Source organism: Polyodon spathula, chromosome 19 (assembly GCF_017654505.1).
Source record: "Polyodon spathula isolate WHYD16114869_AA chromosome 19, ASM1765450v1, whole genome shotgun sequence".
NCBI classification, from domain to species: domain Eukaryota; kingdom Metazoa; phylum Chordata; class Actinopteri; order Acipenseriformes; family Polyodontidae; genus Polyodon; species Polyodon spathula.
In genome coordinates, this window is record NC_054552.1 from 27218248 (window position 1) to 27237926 (window position 19679).

The window sequence follows — 19679 nt, forward strand, 5'->3', positions numbered from 1 at the left end:
TTTTATTTGAATTATATCAAATGTATGTCACTTATTTACATTTTTTAAGCAAGTAATAATCTGTAATATCGCTAAGCACTGTCTGCTTACAACAACCATTTAACAAAATTTTCAGACATTTGGCAAGAGTGCTTAGGCAGTTTGTTAAACTGAAGTTTGTTTTAAAAAAGACAGACTATTTTAAAACAAAGTTTAATCCATATCTAGCCAAGGAATATGTGTTAAATAAAACATGTTTTTGTGTCTTTTATTCAGTACAGTCCAATCATTTACCACTCAAAGTAGCCAATGGTAGAGTACTGTATACAGTAGCAGGCCAGCCTCTGCAGTGACCCTCAGAGTTGTTGCCAATGAGGAAGTGCAAGAAAGAGAGAGAGAGAGAGAAAGAGAGAAAGAGAGACAGAGAGCGAGCTACAGTCAGAGATCCGATCAAATAGCAGACTGCCTCACTGCCAGCACTGTTCTACACACAGCTACTGCTTCTCAACTAGTTCAGATTCAAGTCTACAGAAAAAAAGGTCCAACTGACAACATGGACACAGATTCTGGAGAGCTGAGTGAAGGGGAGCTTTCTCCAGGTAAGGCTTGGAATTTAAAAATCTCTGCTGTAACATTAGCTAAAGTCATCTTCACTGTGCATTGCATAGTGGTGTATAAAAGGTCTGCATGTGGTACTGTACAAGATTTTGCAAGTTCAGGCAAATGCTGTTGGGTCCTATATCAACATCTTACATTTCAAGGGAATCAGTAAGACTTGGTTAAATATAGAACACACAAAAAAATATATAATCATAGCAAGTGAATGGCTGGGAGATTGTAAATGTTTGCACTATGTGTTGCTCAACTCAAAGATAAGATGTACTGATTTGCTAGAATCCATAATCCAAAGGTTTACAATATTTCAATATAAGCTTATTAATCTTTCGACTTACTTTGGGGGGTTATGTGCAGTCATGTTGACTTTGTTTGAATAATTTTCACATAATCCATGGTATGTTATCTATTAAAGTGAACTGGTAATGGATTAATAAAATACTTCTAAAATGCTTAAACATCTTTCAAATCAAATATGTTTTGAACTTATTTCTCGGTCAGTGTTACTTGGAAACTAAAGGTCCCATAAGACATGAATACCTGTACCAAGTTCAACATTTTGATCCTGCTCTCCTTTGAGGGAGGCAGTGTTGGTGTGTCATTAATCCGTTTGAGGATAGGCTACTTTAATCATTTGGAGGATTTTTAAGTGGCATCTACCTCTTATTTTAATTCTCTCCAACTATATTGTTTGAAAATTACTCTAATTTTGTTAACCGCAAACATTAACTCTAAATGTAATGTATCAAGTAACATCAATAGAGCTTGTGTTCTGATTTTTTTTCACAGAAACGTGTTTGGTAATGAACAGGTTAATACTAAAAAATATATAAAAATATATTTTCTATTAATGAATAACTTGAGAGGAACTCCAGTCCAGCATAGCAGGTCACTCTGAAGCACACATGCAAAACGGCACAGATTTCACTAAATCAATTCAGCCAAGCAGGTTATTGTTAGAATTGTTGAACTATAGGGTATTTTACTTGGTACTGTACAGCACAATATCAGAATGATATGCAGTGTGATACCAGTTCACATTCTGGAGTGTTAAGGTTTGCCTGAAAGGAAGCTGAGATTCTGTGCCCAATGCAGTTCTTGTAAAAATTATCCTTAGATGATAGATAACAGAAGCCATTAACCCGTGCAATAGCCATACCCTTTGTACATGATCTACCCATTGAAGTCAGGAAGTTCACAAAGTCTAACAAACTCAATTTAGTACATGGAGACACGCCCCATTTAACCAAAAGGTCATATACTGTATTTCAGAAGTAAAAGTGTGCCTCTCTAGTAGTGTGTGTAATGTAGAACAGACTCGCTTACCTGGAATCTCTCCCGCCTCCCTAACTAAAACATTATACTGGTAAACTAGAATTCCTTTAAATTGTTTTGATCAACCAGAATAATACAGGAAAGTACATAATGTCTGTATACAATTTGACCAAATCTGCCATGCAGTCTTAAGCACATGGAGTGGTTGCTGTGTAACTGCAAAAATTGCAACATTTATTAATTATAAATGTTCATGCTTTTGGTCTTATTCCAAGAAAATAAAACCCTGTCTCAGTGCCTTTACCATCTCATAAGTGCAGTATTTAGCCAGTGATGTCATTGTAATGACAGATTAAGTATAATGTTATAATGTGGCCTCTGTGCTTGTTAGTTTGGAAATCTGTTATTAAATAGCTGCCTGGTGCAACTGTAACCACGTTTTGTAAGTACTTAACCAGTTGTTATTGGGCTGCTGTTATTATGGCCAGTGTAGACCATTTTCAAATGTTTTAATGTTATTTTTAAATACACGTTTGTTTTTATTAGAAGTGTCCCTCAGCCAAATCAGTTTGCCCCTTTTACTTTTGTAAAGGGGGATCCTCGTACAATCCTAAGAAAGAAGAAAACCTTAAAGAGCACTAAAAAAAAAAAAAAACTTATAAATAAGAATAACTACCTTAACCCATTTGATCAAATAGTCAGGGGAAACAGATATATTTGCAGCTGTTTTGCGGTTTCATCTGGTCCACAGATGTAGTCGTGCACCCTAGGGATCTACTGCAAATGTAACCAAAAGCAAAATCTTGAAAGACTGTTGAAACCTTAAAAAAAAAATAATAATAATAATCTGTTCAGGGGTTGGAGGGAGGAGGAGCGGGGGGTAGTGCATGGCTCCATAACAGTTCAATTAAATAACGATAACCCCAAAGATTATGCCTCCAAAACAGGCTCCAACAGTTACTAGGATTTCTGTCTGTAATGTGCGAGGCATTCAGTGAAAGTGGTGTGTAGTGCATGACTTACTTTTTTTTTTTTTTAAGTTCTTTACTGATACATTGAAATGGCAAAATTTTAAATGCAGAGCCATATGTTATCAGACTTTTAGCAGGATACATACAGTTCTTTATACTGCAATGGTGCCATTAACCCGTGTTTTATTGAGCCTATTTTTACACTGATGTTTGCAGTTAAAACCACAGTCATTTCCTCTGTAAAGCCTGGCTTTATTTTGCGAGGGAGGAGGCAGCATTGTTTAGAACTCCGATCATAGCTAAAGCTCTCAGAGATTCAAGGGTGATTTATCATATTATACCAGGAAAAAAAATCTTGAGTTGCAGCATCTCATTTAAAATGGAGTGCCTTGGGACAAGACTGGAACATACATGACAGGTACACAGGAGATCTTTGGTCAGATCTTTGCTGTTTAGTAGGTTTCACACTAACTGGGGTGATATGTTCTCAGTGACCCCACTTAAATCAGCAAGATTAGAGTGGCTCCCTTGGCAAGACATCAGATAAAGAGGGTATATGCTCAGCTTTTCTAGAAACTTGCCTTTTATTCAAGCTCCAATTGTGAATTGCAACAAGGGTGCTCTATGCACACTACTACTGCTTCCATATAAAAACATAGATGTTATTTCTGGAAAAGAAAAGGCTAATAATTATTTTTCCTTGTATTCTCATCCCAAAGTATGTTCCTTTTTTGTCTTTAACATTCTTCCTGTGATCTTCTCAAAGTCACTGGTCAGCATACCCAAGTCACACTTCTAGGGAGCTGGTCATCCAATTGTGTCCAAATATCACTCAAGTTCTTCAGGCGAACAACTTATTTTTGCTTGCGATATCTTAAAAACCAGTCACCTACATTTCATGAAATTAATACCATTCATACATGTTTACCTGTATGTTCAAAACCACATGTAGGATGGTCAACAGACTAGGTATCAAATAATTGATGTCAGTGGTCTGCAAGCCAGTCACTTAGCGATGGGGTTTCTGACAGCACTGCCTCAACCAGACAGGGGAGCATTGGGCCGCTCTCCAAAGTATTAATCGACTTAAAGCTATTTTCTGTAGCCAGTGTATAGTCTTAGACTGGGAAATTCTCAGGACTGTAGAACGAGTGTGAAGTTTCGAGCAAACAGATCTACATAATAATAATGTATTGAAAATGACTAAATATCAAGAGCTTAGCAGCTCATAACTCTACTGTATAGGAACACAAATATTTTGTGCTTTTGCCCACAAAAGCAGTCAACAATCACTCTCGTGGTCAATCATTACTGCCTTCTGATGTCACACAGTAAATAACTTGCTGTATGATATTACAGATAATTACTGGAGTTTAACATTGTATAAAAATTATATATATATATATATATATATATATTGGTTCTTGGGCTGAAAAAGTGACCTCCAGTAGGAAATATAATGCACTGTTCCACTCCTAGGACAAATGTATAGCTATTAAAAGTACGCTGCCTAGACCTTTCATAGGTTATGATAGGGACATGATTTCCACACAACTATTAAAAAGTATGGTCTTGCAGTCCTTGATGGATGTTCATGGGTGTTACTGTACAATGGCATTCATGGGATCCATCTTATATAGTAGGGGCCTTCATAAAGTTTGTCATCTCAGCTAGCCATAGCTACTACATAGCTAAAATACTAACACACAGTCACAGAAAGAAGGTATTTCATATGGTTGTCTCACTAGAGAAGGAGTATATTCTTTCAGCCTCTAAAAAACACAGTACCTGCTACTTAATATTGACTCATAATATGATCTCATGTTATAGTTGGGTTGTTTCTGCCATTATCTCTTTTTTCCTAGCAAGTGGAACAATGGTCCTTGTGTCATATGTTGGCTTCTCTTAATCTGCTCAATGACAGCCAGCAGATTGCAAACATAAGTTCAAAGGGCATCAGGGAGATCCTTTTGATAAAGTAGCACTTTTTACAACAGAAACCAGTGATTCGCAATATGCAACCCACATGGAATTGTATGACACTTTATAACCTTGATTCACAAGGACTTTCAAGATTAAATGATGGTTATCATGTGAGACAATGGATTGTATTCATTCACATGGATATTGAACATATTTTGAACATACAGAGAGCTTCTTCAAAGTTACATGTAGGTCAAAGACAAATCCTGAGATAACTGTAAGGACTTCCAGGAGAACCAGGCATCACCTGTAGATTTTAACAAAATAAACATTAGCCTCTGAAAGGGAAGCCACTGCAAATTTGCACTTTTTGTGATTTTTTTATTATTATTTTTTTTAAAGCTACTGAAGGTTATTGGAAGGACCTAATTTCTCGTTCATTCTGTAGCATTACCATTTTGTTTTGTTTTCTAATTTTGGGATAAACAGCGGCCACAGTTGCCAAAGCTATAAAACATGTAGATAAAGACGTTCTTTAGAACAAAGCATAAAGGGAAAGGAACAGAAGGTCAGATTGTAAGTTTAGATAACACGGTCATGAAGGAACATATTAAAAGAAGTCAGCTATGGCAGTAGAGACTGTTTTTATGCATTGGACTTGAGCCTATTGTAATAGAGAACAGTTAAACAACGTAGTGTTGCAGAAATTTACAAACACAATGAAGTCCAGTTGTTACAGGCCGTTTTGTTTAGAGAAATGCCAATCTCTAGTTCATTTTTACCAGTGGAGCTCCCCAGAAACAATTTCCCCTATTCTGATTTGAAGAAAGTTGTTTTGGCAGTGCTCCAATTATATAACGAAAAACTGACAAATTGAAAAATGTGACATTTCAAAATCCAAGATGAAATACTGTACTACTATTACGGCTTCCGGTAGACTTTTGTGACATCATTTTGTAGTTTCTCAATCCTAAAATTCTAGGTGATGTTAAATTTTTGGCCAGAGCCTTACTGTGCACAGCCTGTCCAGACGGGTTGGTTTTCCTCACCATGGTTATGGGATAAATAGTGCCTTCTCAGTTGGAAAATATGAAGCCTAACAGCTTCCCTCTGCCAAGCCAGAAACACGGAAACCCTTGCCTGCTCCAAATCTTTCTGAGAGATCACTGTATCTCTCCCATTACTGTTTAACTTGAAAGAGAACCTACTAGAACCATCGCCTTTAATGAACTTACCAGTAAGAATTACAAAGTAAAATGAGTAGATGTAAAGTATTGCTTGAAAACCCCAAAACAAGCAGGCAGCCCATTTTCTAAATGCATTCTGTAATACAGCAAAACTAAACCATGCAAGTAGTCCTGGTTACTTTGTGGAGGTGACACCCCACATGACAAACCAAGACCATGCCACTTATTTGTGGCTTAACAGTTTAATTTACCACTCAAGATATAACTGGATGTTCCAAATGAGCCGTTGCAGATAAATAAAATTGCTGCTTCTGGGTTTAAACTAAACTAATTTAGAATAATCCGATTGTGTTAAAAGCATATTTCTTATTGGGGCTTACAAAGATTTAATGAATGTTATTTCAGATTAGCAGAGCTGTTTTACAGCAAAAGAAGGATGTTATTACATTTATCTATTATCATTTTGAGTCTCACAGCCTTAGAAGAAAGTACATAATAAAAACAAGCGCATTTCCATGTGTTGCGCAGGATGGAAAACACTTTTTTTTTTACTCATAAATACAAATGCAATAGTAAAAAAGAAAAATATACAGACAACAGGTTCGGTTTAAGATGATGTCATTCGAGTAGATATTTAGTAATTAGTAAGATACATTTAGTAGGACTGCTTTGAAGTTGTGCCTCTTGCTGACTCTTCTTTAGACCATAAAGAAATACTCAGAATAAATAAAATACATCAAGCCGACATGTAACTTAAAACGTATTCAAAAGCATCTAGCATACAGTGGGAACAATTCAGCTTTTAATGTCCGAAAATAAACCACTAACATGACATGCATGTGTGAACAAGAGTATGGTAATAACACTTGTACGTTTTTTTTTTTGTTAATAGCATGGGCAAGTAGCCAGTTTTCTGAATCAAACATAGCTGAATGTTCAACATTTGAACTCTTCCAGGTTCCAGTGATTTAGAATTAAACATCTTGACCAGAATGCTCATTTAACCATTTGATTTTCATAATGCCTTTAAAATGAAGACAAAACTTAAGAACTGGGAAAGAGAAAGGTATGTAATTATCAGATTGCAGTATGGAATCGCAGGGCCAGCAGTAGAACTCAGGTGAACTAAAACATCTCAAAACCGATCTCTGGGTAGGCTAACAATAGGGATAGCTTAGAATCGTCGGGCTGCATTTACACTATCAACAAAAGCTGTCTTACAACCTGAAAGTGGCATATGTAAATGAATTTGTCAACTTGGAAACTGCTATTGTCCCACAAAATGCAACGGCACCGATAATGGCAACGTAACAGTTGAAGTGATCATTAAAAGTGCATGTTATCTGGTCTTGTAAATGAATTGGCTTGGCAGCAGACACGGGACTGAAGTCACACGTGTCCAACCCTTTTCTACTGAATGGTACATTGCCAAAACAAGATCTGTTGTACGAATAACACTTACTGTACAACGAACACCAATAGGGCTACTATTTTCAACACAAGCTTACAAGGTAAACAGGCTTTTAATATAAGAAATATGTTTAAACTGCATCAAAAGCACTACAACTTTAAAGTTTCAATGGACAAGTAGCAGAACATTTTAAATGCACAAAAAGTGCATTATTTTTCATAGCAGTGTACATGTAGGTAAACAAAGCAAATTCCATTTCTTTCTTTTATTTTTATCCACCAGAATTTGCAATCAACATCAACTAAAAAACTGACATTTATTTGACATTGTTGACTAATGCAATCACTATAAAGGCTGCAGAGTATTTTTAGATGCCTAACATTCACATGGGAGGGGGTCACTATGCATTTGTATAACAATACCATGCTATTTTAGTTATGTCTTGTAAATATTTACAAGAGTTCTGGAATGTGAACGCAGTGCCTTTAGAAAACCCATACATTTGTTATTTTCTCTAAGTTGGGACTGTTTTTGTATTCAATACAGTTCTTAGCCTGACAGGAGCCACTCCTTTACACAGCCTGTTAGCCAGTGCATCTCAGTGTTTAGGGACCACCAACACGCAAGTTTTTGGTTTTAAAATACACAAGCTTATGAACTTAAAATAACTACGTGAAAAGACCTCTGGTTATCAGTAGTCCAATAGTAGAACTGGGCCATTTCACTGGCTCACTCAGGCACTGACAATCCCAGAGCACGGGAATGGCTGAGCCTAGATCTGTCTTTGAAAAGCAGGGACAGGGTCAGTGGTTGTGCTTGAAGCAATGAAAAAAAAAAAAAAAAAAAAAAAAAACATAACTTACTTCATATCCTTTCCTGCCAGTCTCGGTTATTGATTTGCAAAGAACATGGTAGCTTCCTTATAACTCTCCAAGGAAACATAAAGAAAGATTCAGCTTACTGCATATTAGGTCAAGCGGAAATTGTCCAAATTAAGATTTAAACTTCAATACTGTTAGTTTGTTTGAAATGCTAATAAGCTTGTTTGATTTTATGCCACTTCCATCCTAAAAGACATTTAATTAAAGCTAGCAACTTTGGCCTGCGATATATAGACGTTATGTAAAGGCTCAGCTATGACATTTAAAACAAAGGACTCCAATCATTTTTTTTTCTTCAACTATGAGCACATCTTGAATCAAAAGCAGAACCAAAACATTAGAAAGACCAATTATTTTTTAAAAACACTTTGAATTAAATACGGATCAGTGTCTTTAATACTTATTTTAAAATTGCCTTTAGTTGTACCGACACACACACACACACACACACAACCCACATTAATTGGTCTAAGGTTTAATGAGGGAAGAAAGAGCTATAATCTTCAAGCAAATTGAATAAAGCAATAATGATATAACTATGTCAGAACTTTGACCCTCTACTAACAGCGATTAAAAAGGGAAGACTAACATGGCTAGTAAGGGTTCAGGACTCCTACGCTGAATGTATCTGTGTATTTTATTTACATGTACAGGTATTTACAGTAAAGAAAAAAAAACACACATACCAGATTTCACACCACTGGAGTAAAACAAAGTCGGACTTAAAAGCACAGTTTACACAGAACACCCAAATTCAATATTTTTAATTGCAGCTACTATTTAAACTCTAGCTAGTTAATGTTCCCAATCCAATACTGACTTTTACATTCCACAGCTATATTAAAAAATGAATGGTGACTGAACGCAGGAATTTCTTAATACTGTAGTGAGGGTACTTTTAACGCATGGGTCCACCACTTGCCTCTGCTTGTTCCAAAGTAAGTATGCCAATAAAATCATACACCCCAGACACAGACTTTACAAATGCCTTGAAGAATTACAACAGTTTACAAAACCTTGTTTGAGCACCACATTACCATTTTCTGGTGATTTTTCATTGCAAAAGAATATTTGAAAATCTAGGTGATATGAATCTAGATTCTAAACCCTTTTTTTCTGGATAGGACTATATATGGACAGCCACCATACCCACAACATAGAGCACTGTGTCAGGTTAACAGGAGATGTGTACTCCATACACACTGTTCAGCAAAATACATATTTCTCTGAATACATAAAGTTTATCCACAAATAACATATACCAGTGCACAATGTTTACTGTCAATATTGGTTTGTGTATATGATTCAAAAAAAGGTCATTCTAATAATTTCTAAATTCACAATAACCTCAGAATGAAAAAACATGTTTATTTATATTCATTTATGAACCTACTGTACAGCTTTGATCCAAGGGGAATAGGAATGCCATATAAACCATTAAAACAGGATCCTCCGCCTCAATGTATTACAGGATTTAAAGACACTGATGGTCACACAATTTTTAAATATAAAAAAGTCAGTGTGTAGATGTTGTTTAACCCAACTGAGGAGACTGCACCAGCTCTTAAACCAGTAGTAATAATGAGTTAATACATTTGTATGATTGCTACACACAAATGCACAAGTTACAGCATGAAACAGATGACAAATACATGACACCAAAAAAAATTCAGGGTGTAGCTGGTTTGTTCGCAGTGTATTATGATATTACATTGCAAGACAACAGACAGACTGTGCAGCAGGCTGTTGTATTTCTTAACAGCTGGACTTAAATGTAGAATTACATTGTGGTATAAAGTCATAGGCTCTAGTTAAGGGATCATACCCATCAACCTATTCATAAGCATGAAGGCATTTATAAAATGCAGCCTTGGCTCATCTGCAAGCCCTGTAATTACAACGCTCGCTATATATCTGCCTTATGAAATTAACAGCAGGTGCTTCATAACCACTTTCGGTTAAGTGATTCTAACTGAAGTTTTTTTTTGTTTTGTTTTTTTGTATACCCTAACCCTAAATAAAATAGATTTCAAACAGAATACTACTGTTCAAATGTTTCTACAAAAATTCAACAAGTTGCTATTTTATTCAGTTAAACTTTCCAGGAAATCCATTTTTATGTGGGATCAGTTCTCAGCATTCAGTGCAAGGTGAATTTAGTTGGAAATCAGAATATTAAAACTACAAAAAAAAACTCTGGCGACATTCCAAACATTACTGTGAAAAACAGAGATATTGAATTAAACTAGTCAGACCTTATGGTTTTAGTACCGAAACTTTACAACATGGTATTATGAATACATAGTTGATAAAAGTCCAGATTTCTGAAGGCATAGGTTGCCCCTATAACTTTTAATATAATATAATATATTACTTTTATATGTAATTGTGGGATTTAATTAATATGGGGAAAAAAAAACCTTCAACCACTACATCAATAAAACGGGGTATCAGATTAAAAATGATTAAAAAATGTTTTTAATTATTTTTTTTTTTTTTTTTGTGGGGGAAGGTTGGGGTTTTTTTCAATTGGGCGGAAACATCCTGATGAAAAAGCCTTGCCAGGTTTAGACTGATGTGAAGTGACAATGCTTCCATTGATACAGCAGTGCCTAGTCCCGGCTTTCCTGAGCCGTCACTTCTGCTAAAATGCCATGCTGGAAGCGGATGCAGTTTTATAAACCAAAAAGCAAGAATAACTTTTAGGCTCATGCAGGGTTGTTTCCAAGGAAATGAAGGAAAAATCCCTGGTTTGTTGACTTTTGGGGTGATCCTCACTTATATTACAAGATGATCTCTCTAAATCAGGAATAATGTCCCGTTTGTTTTGACGTGTCACTACTGCTTTATTAAAATACTTCTAATATTCTTTACCTTGGGCCCTTATACCTGCCCATCATATTACTATTACTTTGTGAGGTTTCTTCCAAAGAACAAGTCTATGTTACTCTGTGATATACACTCTCCATTAGTTTGAAATTAGCCTGATTGACAGAGGCGAGTCCATTTGGTTGTGGGCAGGTGTATTTCACATACTAACCCGCTGTGGTGGGGAATCGACATGTACTTGGTTTTTGGTGCTTACTTTTCTAGTGGACAGTGTAATAGATGAGTCTTGGTTTAAATTAGAGAGCCTGTACTATGGAAATATCCTTAGTCAAGCTGTTGGGTGTATGACATAATAAAATACAACGCAGTCACCAGATTATGGTGGATTTTCCCTAGAAACTATTTCTTACGGTTTTAAAAACTATTAATGAATCTTTTTAGTACTGTATAATAAACACAGAATTTACAACCTTGGACAAGTGCAGACAACTACTGTACACCCACCTCAGTACAGTATATCTTACACAGGCTGAAATCTGGTGAATAAAAATGAAACTACCAGAATCAGCCAAAACTAGTCAAAAGACCCATCTTATTCATTGCATATTTCTACTGCAGAAATAAGGACTAGGACACCAGTTGAACAAAACAGAGTTCAAACACCTCCCAACAAATAAAAATGACTGTAAAAGGAGGCATAAATTAACCAATTGATTAAATAAATGATCCCTAGTTGGTGTGCTGAATTACAAAAAATTAAAATAAAAATAATGTCCAACTTCAAGACCCTAAATCAATACTGCTTTCAGTTTGTGCTTGAGCAGAAATAACTGCTCTCCACTAAAGCCTCATTTGACTTATACAGCATGGATGTTCTAGCCTTGAACAAATCATCTACTAACTGACAAAACATGTCAGTAGAGAGTCAGATACTGTAGATATACTGACACCAATTGCATATAAGGAAGTGCTAGCAGACACTTTTCAGGGTCAGAATTCACTTTGCTTCAATCATTTCTTAACTTATAGTAAATGATTAGAGAGAATTGACATTGCTGTCACTCAGTGCTGTTGTTTGTTTAATAAACTCAGATACTTTTCCCCTAACTTCACTCACTGCCACAGTTTACAGTTACTGTAAACATGCATCATTCACAGGAGATAGGAGAATTGTATCAAGCACAATTTAGCTGTTGTGTAGTTTCCTCAAAGCCTTGCAACAGTACAGATTCAGGTTCCTGGGTTGTCTGGCTGTATTATTAATGAATATATAACCCATAGAAGGGAAAGCAAATACAAAACTGTCGGGAGACATATGTAATTAACACTCAGGGACATACATGATATATATATATATATATATATATATATATATATATATATATATATATATATATATATATATATATATATATATATATATTATAACACACACACACAGTGGTCCCTCACTATAAGGATCTCTTGGTTATAACGCTCCTACAGCATGTCCCCCTATTCCCTATACTAGTGATTCATGCAATATTTCTACAGTAAATACAGTACTGGTGTTGTTCAAACTATAAACAACTTCTCAGTCTAAATTCGGTTTCTGTCTTTCACTTTTGATACAGTATCTGAACTGAAGAAATGCTGTGCAGGCACTTTATAACACAGACATCTTACTCAGCATTCATTTTATAACTAAATAAATAGTAGGCCTATTACGTGGTTATCTTTCCTGATGTATTTACTTTTTTGCTGCGAGAGGAGCTGCGGTTTTCTCTGGGAGACTAGATGCTTCAGCCCAGCTCTGGCAGCCGAACCTGGAGCGAGCCCATTCCCTCTTCCCCTCGCTCTACCCGCTCTCCTTCTCGCACTTGGTTTGCTTGTCTGTCACATTCAACTGAACTCCTGACCACCACTTAGGTGGGCTATTTATAGTATAAAAACTGCTAATTAAAATGATTCACGAGTGAGAATAAAAAGGCACAGAAACAGTGTACACTCCTAATGCAAACACTACTATTTGTATGAAAACTGTTTATAAGTAGTTTCACGTTCCCTTGCTATTTGTCATAATTCACAAATGTGGCTATTTCATGGTGACAGTGAATTGCACTGTACTATATAAAGGCCCTTCACTAGCGCACTGTTTTTTATGTAAGACAGCAAAGGGGGCTAACTGTGGATTTAGCAGTTTATTACTCCCCTTTCTCAACTCTTGAATGTTATTAAGTTCTGATATGAAGGCTTACCCTGTCCAGGAATGCATTCTTTAAAAATAATCACACTAGATAAATTCTTCAAAATAGACTAAACAGCCATGGGCAGCAGTCACGTTAAGATAAACAGCTCTAGCCATTCTGCACGTAAAGTACAGATGAAGAGTCAAATATTGTGTGTGATGTAAATCCTCTGTAATCACAATTTTACTTCTTCATAAATCATAAGCATTATGGAAACAATTTCTTTTTCATTGTACTGAATAAGTACTTTATTTGGCAATTCCTTAATTAACTGTTACTAATTCAGCCCCCGAGCACAATCAAATAAAATTAATTAAAACCAGCCAGGTCAAGTTGAAAAAACAGAAATCAGTCCTAGACAGAGCGTATCTACTAAAAATTCAATCTGACATGAAGACGATGACTTAGCCAGGCAGCTGGAAGGATAGACCACTGCCACAATTTCCAGAAAACCAAACTAGCAAATGAAAGTAAATGAGAATACAATAGCTCTCTTTATTAAAACAAACAAGTGGAATGGTAATCAACAAAGCCAGATATTTTTACACATGAAAAACTGACAACACTGCATCTGCTCACCCTGTCAACTAGCGCGTTCTGCCAAAACAAAAAACAGCACAAAGTCAATGAGGAAGAATTAGCAATCCAAATGATTAAGTAAAGAACAAAAGACCCCTTTGATACACAGAACTTGCTAACATTTCAGCCTGATTGGAGAATATGGCACAGACAATCTCAAAGCTAATTTCATGTGTGGATTAATACTGATTCGGATTAAGGATTAAATGCAGACAAAAACCTCATGGCAGTTTTATGTAAACCTCATTAAAAATCAAAAGGAATGAACTCTTTCGTGTAAATGAGAATGACCTTTGGTTTTTGCATTCTTAAGAGGTAAAGAAAGAGCTTTTTAAATGATCGTTATCTCCAGCATGTGTTGAGTAGGGAAGGATGCAATGCCAGCAACTTGTCTTTTTGTTCTGCTCTTTTCACATGATAAACACTGAAGCGCCTAAATTAATATATTTAAATAAAACAACACACTGGTGGTGTTGTACCATATAATTAGTAAACATTACACTATTTCTTCTGAACCTCCAGAAGGTTACAGAGAATAAATGAATTATTTATCACAAACGTTAGAAGAGACCTATAGGATCCAGGATCCCATAGGTGTGCTTGTATTTATATTTAGAGTATAGCATTAAACATTAAAACTGTTGGATACTGCTGCTTTAAAAGTCAAAATCTTGGCCCTGCATATGCTTATTGTGGAACGCCCATTTCTTTGTTAACATTTCCTACCTACTGTACGGTACTTATGTTTCAAAACAACTGCAAGTCTTTCAGGTCAAGGCTCAGGTGGGAGAGCCAGCACATTGTTTTGAAGACTGAAATTTGCTAGAAATAATTATAGCAACTTTCAGGTTGAAAAAAAAGGTTGCATGCTATGTTTTGTAGAAGTTCATTCTTTATAACCTGGACCCTTTACCTTCAGCAGCTGAAAGTTATTTTGATATAATAAGACTGTCACGCAATGCCATCCTAGATGCTGCACACTGCAACTCGCCTCAGGGCTGGAAACTCACCATAACTCTACAGGTGAATCATATACTTAAACTCTACTGTTTAAGATCCATCCACAATTTAAGGTCAAACCAAGTTAAGTAGACAAATGCCTCACTGTGAGGAAGGCTCCAGCCAAAATATTAACAGGCACGCTTCTGTGAATGTATGAAGCAGCAGGAGGTTATAACCCAAAAGCTCACCTAAGAAGTGCTTAATTATGCATAACATCTAAAAGAAACAGTGTACGGTATATGCAATACAGGAACAGCCTGGTAGACAGGATAGTAACCCATTAAGCTTTCAAATCACAATTTTACCCCCAAACCTTTAACTAAATCCTAACCTGAAAGTCAATGCAAAACTGTATCTCATATCCCCAACAAGATTACACCATGTAACAAATTTTTTTTTTTTTTTTTGTTCCTGGGTAGTAAGTGTTATTTCCTAATTGCTTATGCCTCAAAAGTATAGAAAATGGCTATTATTCCCCACAAACTTTGCTTTTGTGACCAGGACAGTGATATTTCAAAATATCACTATTTCCAATGGGAAAACGGGCAAATGTGTGTCTTTTCATTCACATAAAGTCAGAAAAAAACAACATATGAATCCAAATTAACATGTATTTATACTAAAGTAACTTGACTACAAAAGATTTAGAAGTGAGTAGTTTTTCGAGATTTATGATTATACTGTAAATACTCATATGTAAAGATTCATATGTTGTTTTTTTCTGACTTTATGTGAACGAAAAGACACACATTTGCCCGTTTTCCCATTGGAAATAGTGATATTTTGAAATATCACTGTCCTGGTCACAAAAGCAAAGTTTGTGGGAAATAATAGCCATTTTCTATACTTTTGAGGCATAAGCAATTAGGAAATAACACTTACTACCCAGGAACAAAAATTGTTACATAGTGTTATCAAAAATATAATTCTCCAACAGATGCTATTCAATGTGGATTGTGGAACTCTTGATTGTTGATGTTGGTATGTGTGCTCCTCTTCTTGGGTGGGATGTCACATAGCCAGTGAGAGTTGAAGTACCGGTAACAGTAAATTTAATTAACTAAGGGTTTATTTACAGGAGTGACTTCAGACAACATTCTGTCTTCATTTAAAAATATAGCTTTCAGAGGTTTTACATTTTTCTAGTGCTTTAAACTTTTAATTTATTTTGTTTTTAATGACCACAAAGCAGAAGTTTAAAAGCTTTACACATACTGTATTAATTATCACTCGTTTATCGGTTTACTTAATAAGCAATGTGTTAATGCTTATATTGATTATAATCACATTTGCCTAGCTGCGTTATTTTCTTCAATATGGGGTTCAACTGCAATAACTTGTGAAATGTCTACAGTTTGGGGGGGGGGGGGGGGGGGGGGGGGGGGGGGGGGTGTACAAGGTAGGATAATTTTGAATAAGGCATTTAAATCTCCTGCAGTACAACAGACAAATACACTCTGATGCTGAATTAAGAAATGTGCTTAACTTGGAACTCTGTACACCATCTGGCTTGTCTCTCATGCCTCCAGATCAACTTTATTCTATTTAATTGACTTCAGCTGGAAGGAAACATTTTGAAAATTATAAAATCATATGAATAAAGGAACAGATGTAGAGCATGCATTAAATGTATATTTAAAAATGTAGTTCCATATTAGCTCCAGTACAAAAGAGTAGACTGGACCAAAACAGACCTTAAACCTGCATAAGAAAATGTACCAAACTGTAGCTGAATTGTATTCAGTTTAATAATGGCAACTGTGTCCTAATCAAATTGTTATGTTTGACATTATCACAGCAACAATAAGGTTTAAGATACTGGTGCTGCAAGCATTTCAAGCATCATTATTTCCAATGGGGCATGTCAGCACCAAAGCTCTAAAAAGTGAATTATTTAAATATGTATGATATATCTCAAACTATATTACACTTCTGAGCAGCACATTAATCAATGTGTTCTCCAGTCTGTATCTTGGAACCTCACCAAGTGATGTGGCCAGCACACTAAGAGATGAAAAAAGCCCCCACTTTCATCAGAACAGTACTGGCAGGAAGCTGCTCTACAGCAACCCTGCCACTGCTGAATTATAGATTTGTCCTCTGTGATTTCCTTTGGCAGCATGTATAAACAAAGTAATAGCAATGCCACCTGCATTTGCACATTCTTCTTACTCTATTGAAATCAAGTCTGGGATTGTATTCATTAAATCTTAAAGCATGGGCACCAGATTAAAATAGGTATGTTTTGAAGCAACAAGAGCTAATACTGTGCTTTTTATTTTTTATTCAGAAGATAAAATCAATCTCATAGGTTATTAAGGACTGTGCATCCGTCATTTTGAAGGACTAAGAACTCCATTTTTACTACAGATAAAATGTTTTTAAGCTAAAATAACCTGATATCTTATTTCCAGAGATGTGTATTTTTAATCTTAACTTCCTATGTTTAAGTAGCTTTTATCGTTCCATAAGAACAGTAATAATCATTTACTTTTCATTTATATTAATAACGTATTAATGAAAGAATTTAAAAGATTTAAAACAAAACATTGAATAAAGAGAAAAGAACCCAAATATCTTCAACACAATAGTGCTGGATAAATCGATGATTTCCAAACTCTGGTTAGCCTTCTTCAAATCACAAAACAACAGCTTACTGGCTGTCAATTCTGAATTAAATCATAGGCTTACTGGCTTAATTTATCCGTTGATCACTTTACAAAGGCTATGATTTACTCACAATGATTGCAGATTCTTTCAAATCAATCAGATTTATTTTCAAGTGCTTTTTAACTTAAAAGCAAATTAGATGGTTCTATTTTCACGCACTACAGCAGCTGTATCTGTTGTAAACCAACAGTGTGGGACTCCAAGTCCATTTGAATGCCAGTGTAATATGTATGTCTTATTTATTTAGGGTATTCAGGGATTTTAGTTGCCTTCTTGCAAAGATCATCGAACCTTAACCTACTGGTGTCAAATAATAAATATGTGCTTTTAAATAATGTAATAAAGCACTGCATAGTGATGTCCATCAAAGATGAAGGTACCATGGACAGCAGACCTTTTGGACAATTATGTAAAAGCTAAAGAAAAAGAGTGTTTTTCAGGATAGGAGGATTCAATTTTACATTCATAATGAAAGTTTCATAATACTGACATGTGAATGATCTACAGCCAATAACCATAAAGTACGTATTTACCTTGAACTAAATATCAGTCACTTGTCTACATATAAAAAATAAGGGTGTGCTAATGCTGTTCTTTTTTATGTTGCTGTTCAATATTAATATATTATGCAACTGTTAATCTCTTTCTATTTGTGTTTTTGTTTTATGCTATGCAGTCCCAGAGATCTTCAACTCTAAAAGCCTGGCTCTTCAAGCTCAGAAAAAGATCTTGAGCAAGATGGCAACGATGGCGGTGGCCAACCTGCTCATCGATGACACCAGCAGCGAGATCCTGGACGAGCTGTACAAAGTTAGTCGAGAGTACACCAAGAACAAGAAGGAGGCAATCAAAATCATGAAAAACGTGATCAAAATCGCCTTGAAAATCGGGATCCTCTACAGGAACCATCACTTCAGTCCAGACGAGCTGGAGACGGTGGAGAAGTTCAAGAAGAAAATGAATCAGAGCGCCATGACCGCGGTCAGCTTTTACGAGGTGGATTACACCTTCGACCGCAACATTCTTTCGGAACTCCTCAATGAGTGCAAGGACCTTCTGCATGAACTCGTGGAGCACCACTTGACTGCAAAATCCCACAGGCGCATCGACCATGTTTTTGATCATTTTGCTGATGCAGAGTTTCTTTCTGTCCTTTACAGTCCTAGTGAAGAATACAGACTATACTTGAAAAAGATCTGCGAGGGTATTACCAAACTACTAGACGAGGGAATTCTTTAACCTGCTCCTTTACATGCCGGGCTGTCTTTTATAAACTGTACTTTTATTTGTGGGATGGATGTGTTTTCACAATATATGACTGGCTATACTAGTAAATCACCCTGATCTGTACATCCTAGGGGCAGCAATTTTGACAGTTAATATGTTTGTAATTGGAGAGGACCTTAAATTCTATTTCACTTAGTGGAATGCCCCACACCTTCTCACCAATGATCTAAATTCTTAATGATTGAAAGGCAGCAAATGGATTCGGATACTATGATGTCATCCAAACACTCAAATTCATTGGTTGAAATCACCTTTTAAAGAAATAAATCAGGTGGCTACACTCATTTTCCCCTTAAGTTGTTTTTTTTTCTTTCTTTTTCTTGATTTAAAATCTACATATGACTATATCTAGTGACCAAGAGTTGTAACTGCAGTATAGTTTGGGCATATGTTTAAAGCTTTCTCTTGTCTGAAATTACTCCTAGATTTTGAAAGGAGAAACAAAAATCAATGAGACAAAACTACAGTAAGTGGTATTATTTAATATCTCTTATTGTGTAACATTTACATTTCTCCTTTTAAAAAAACTGGAGTAAATCAAAGATTAAGATACAATTACAGCAAAATGACAGTTCAAGATCAAAATCTATCAGATATTTTTACCTCTGAAATCTTGCACCAACCCAAATGAAGAAATAAATTTTAAAAAAAAACGCTACATTTAAAAAAATACAAATTTACCACACTTCTGTTAGATGACTAATGCTTCAAGTTATAAAACATTTATCTTCAAATTCAATATAATTGGTCCTAATAGATAACCTGTGACTGTATGGATGTTTTTACAATGGTGTCAAGCTGAGGTGTAGTAACTAGCTTTTACTAGAGAATAATTATAAAAC

The 19679-nt window shown here is 35.6% G+C and overlaps 1 protein-coding gene across 1 annotated transcript; it reads left to right on the top strand.

Moving 5' to 3' along the window:
- The first annotated feature begins 385 nt into the window (after positions 1–385).
- On the top strand, positions 386–19119 carry LOC121294437 (tumor necrosis factor alpha-induced protein 8-like protein 3). Its single transcript, XM_041218119.1, has 2 exons — positions 386–578; positions 18227–19119. Exons 1-2 carry the CDS (start codon positions 533–535, stop codon positions 18787–18789), a joined length of 609 nt encoding a protein of 202 aa, XP_041074053.1. The 5' UTR covers positions 386–532; the 3' UTR covers positions 18790–19119.
- The last annotated feature ends 560 nt before the right edge of the window (positions 19120–19679 follow it).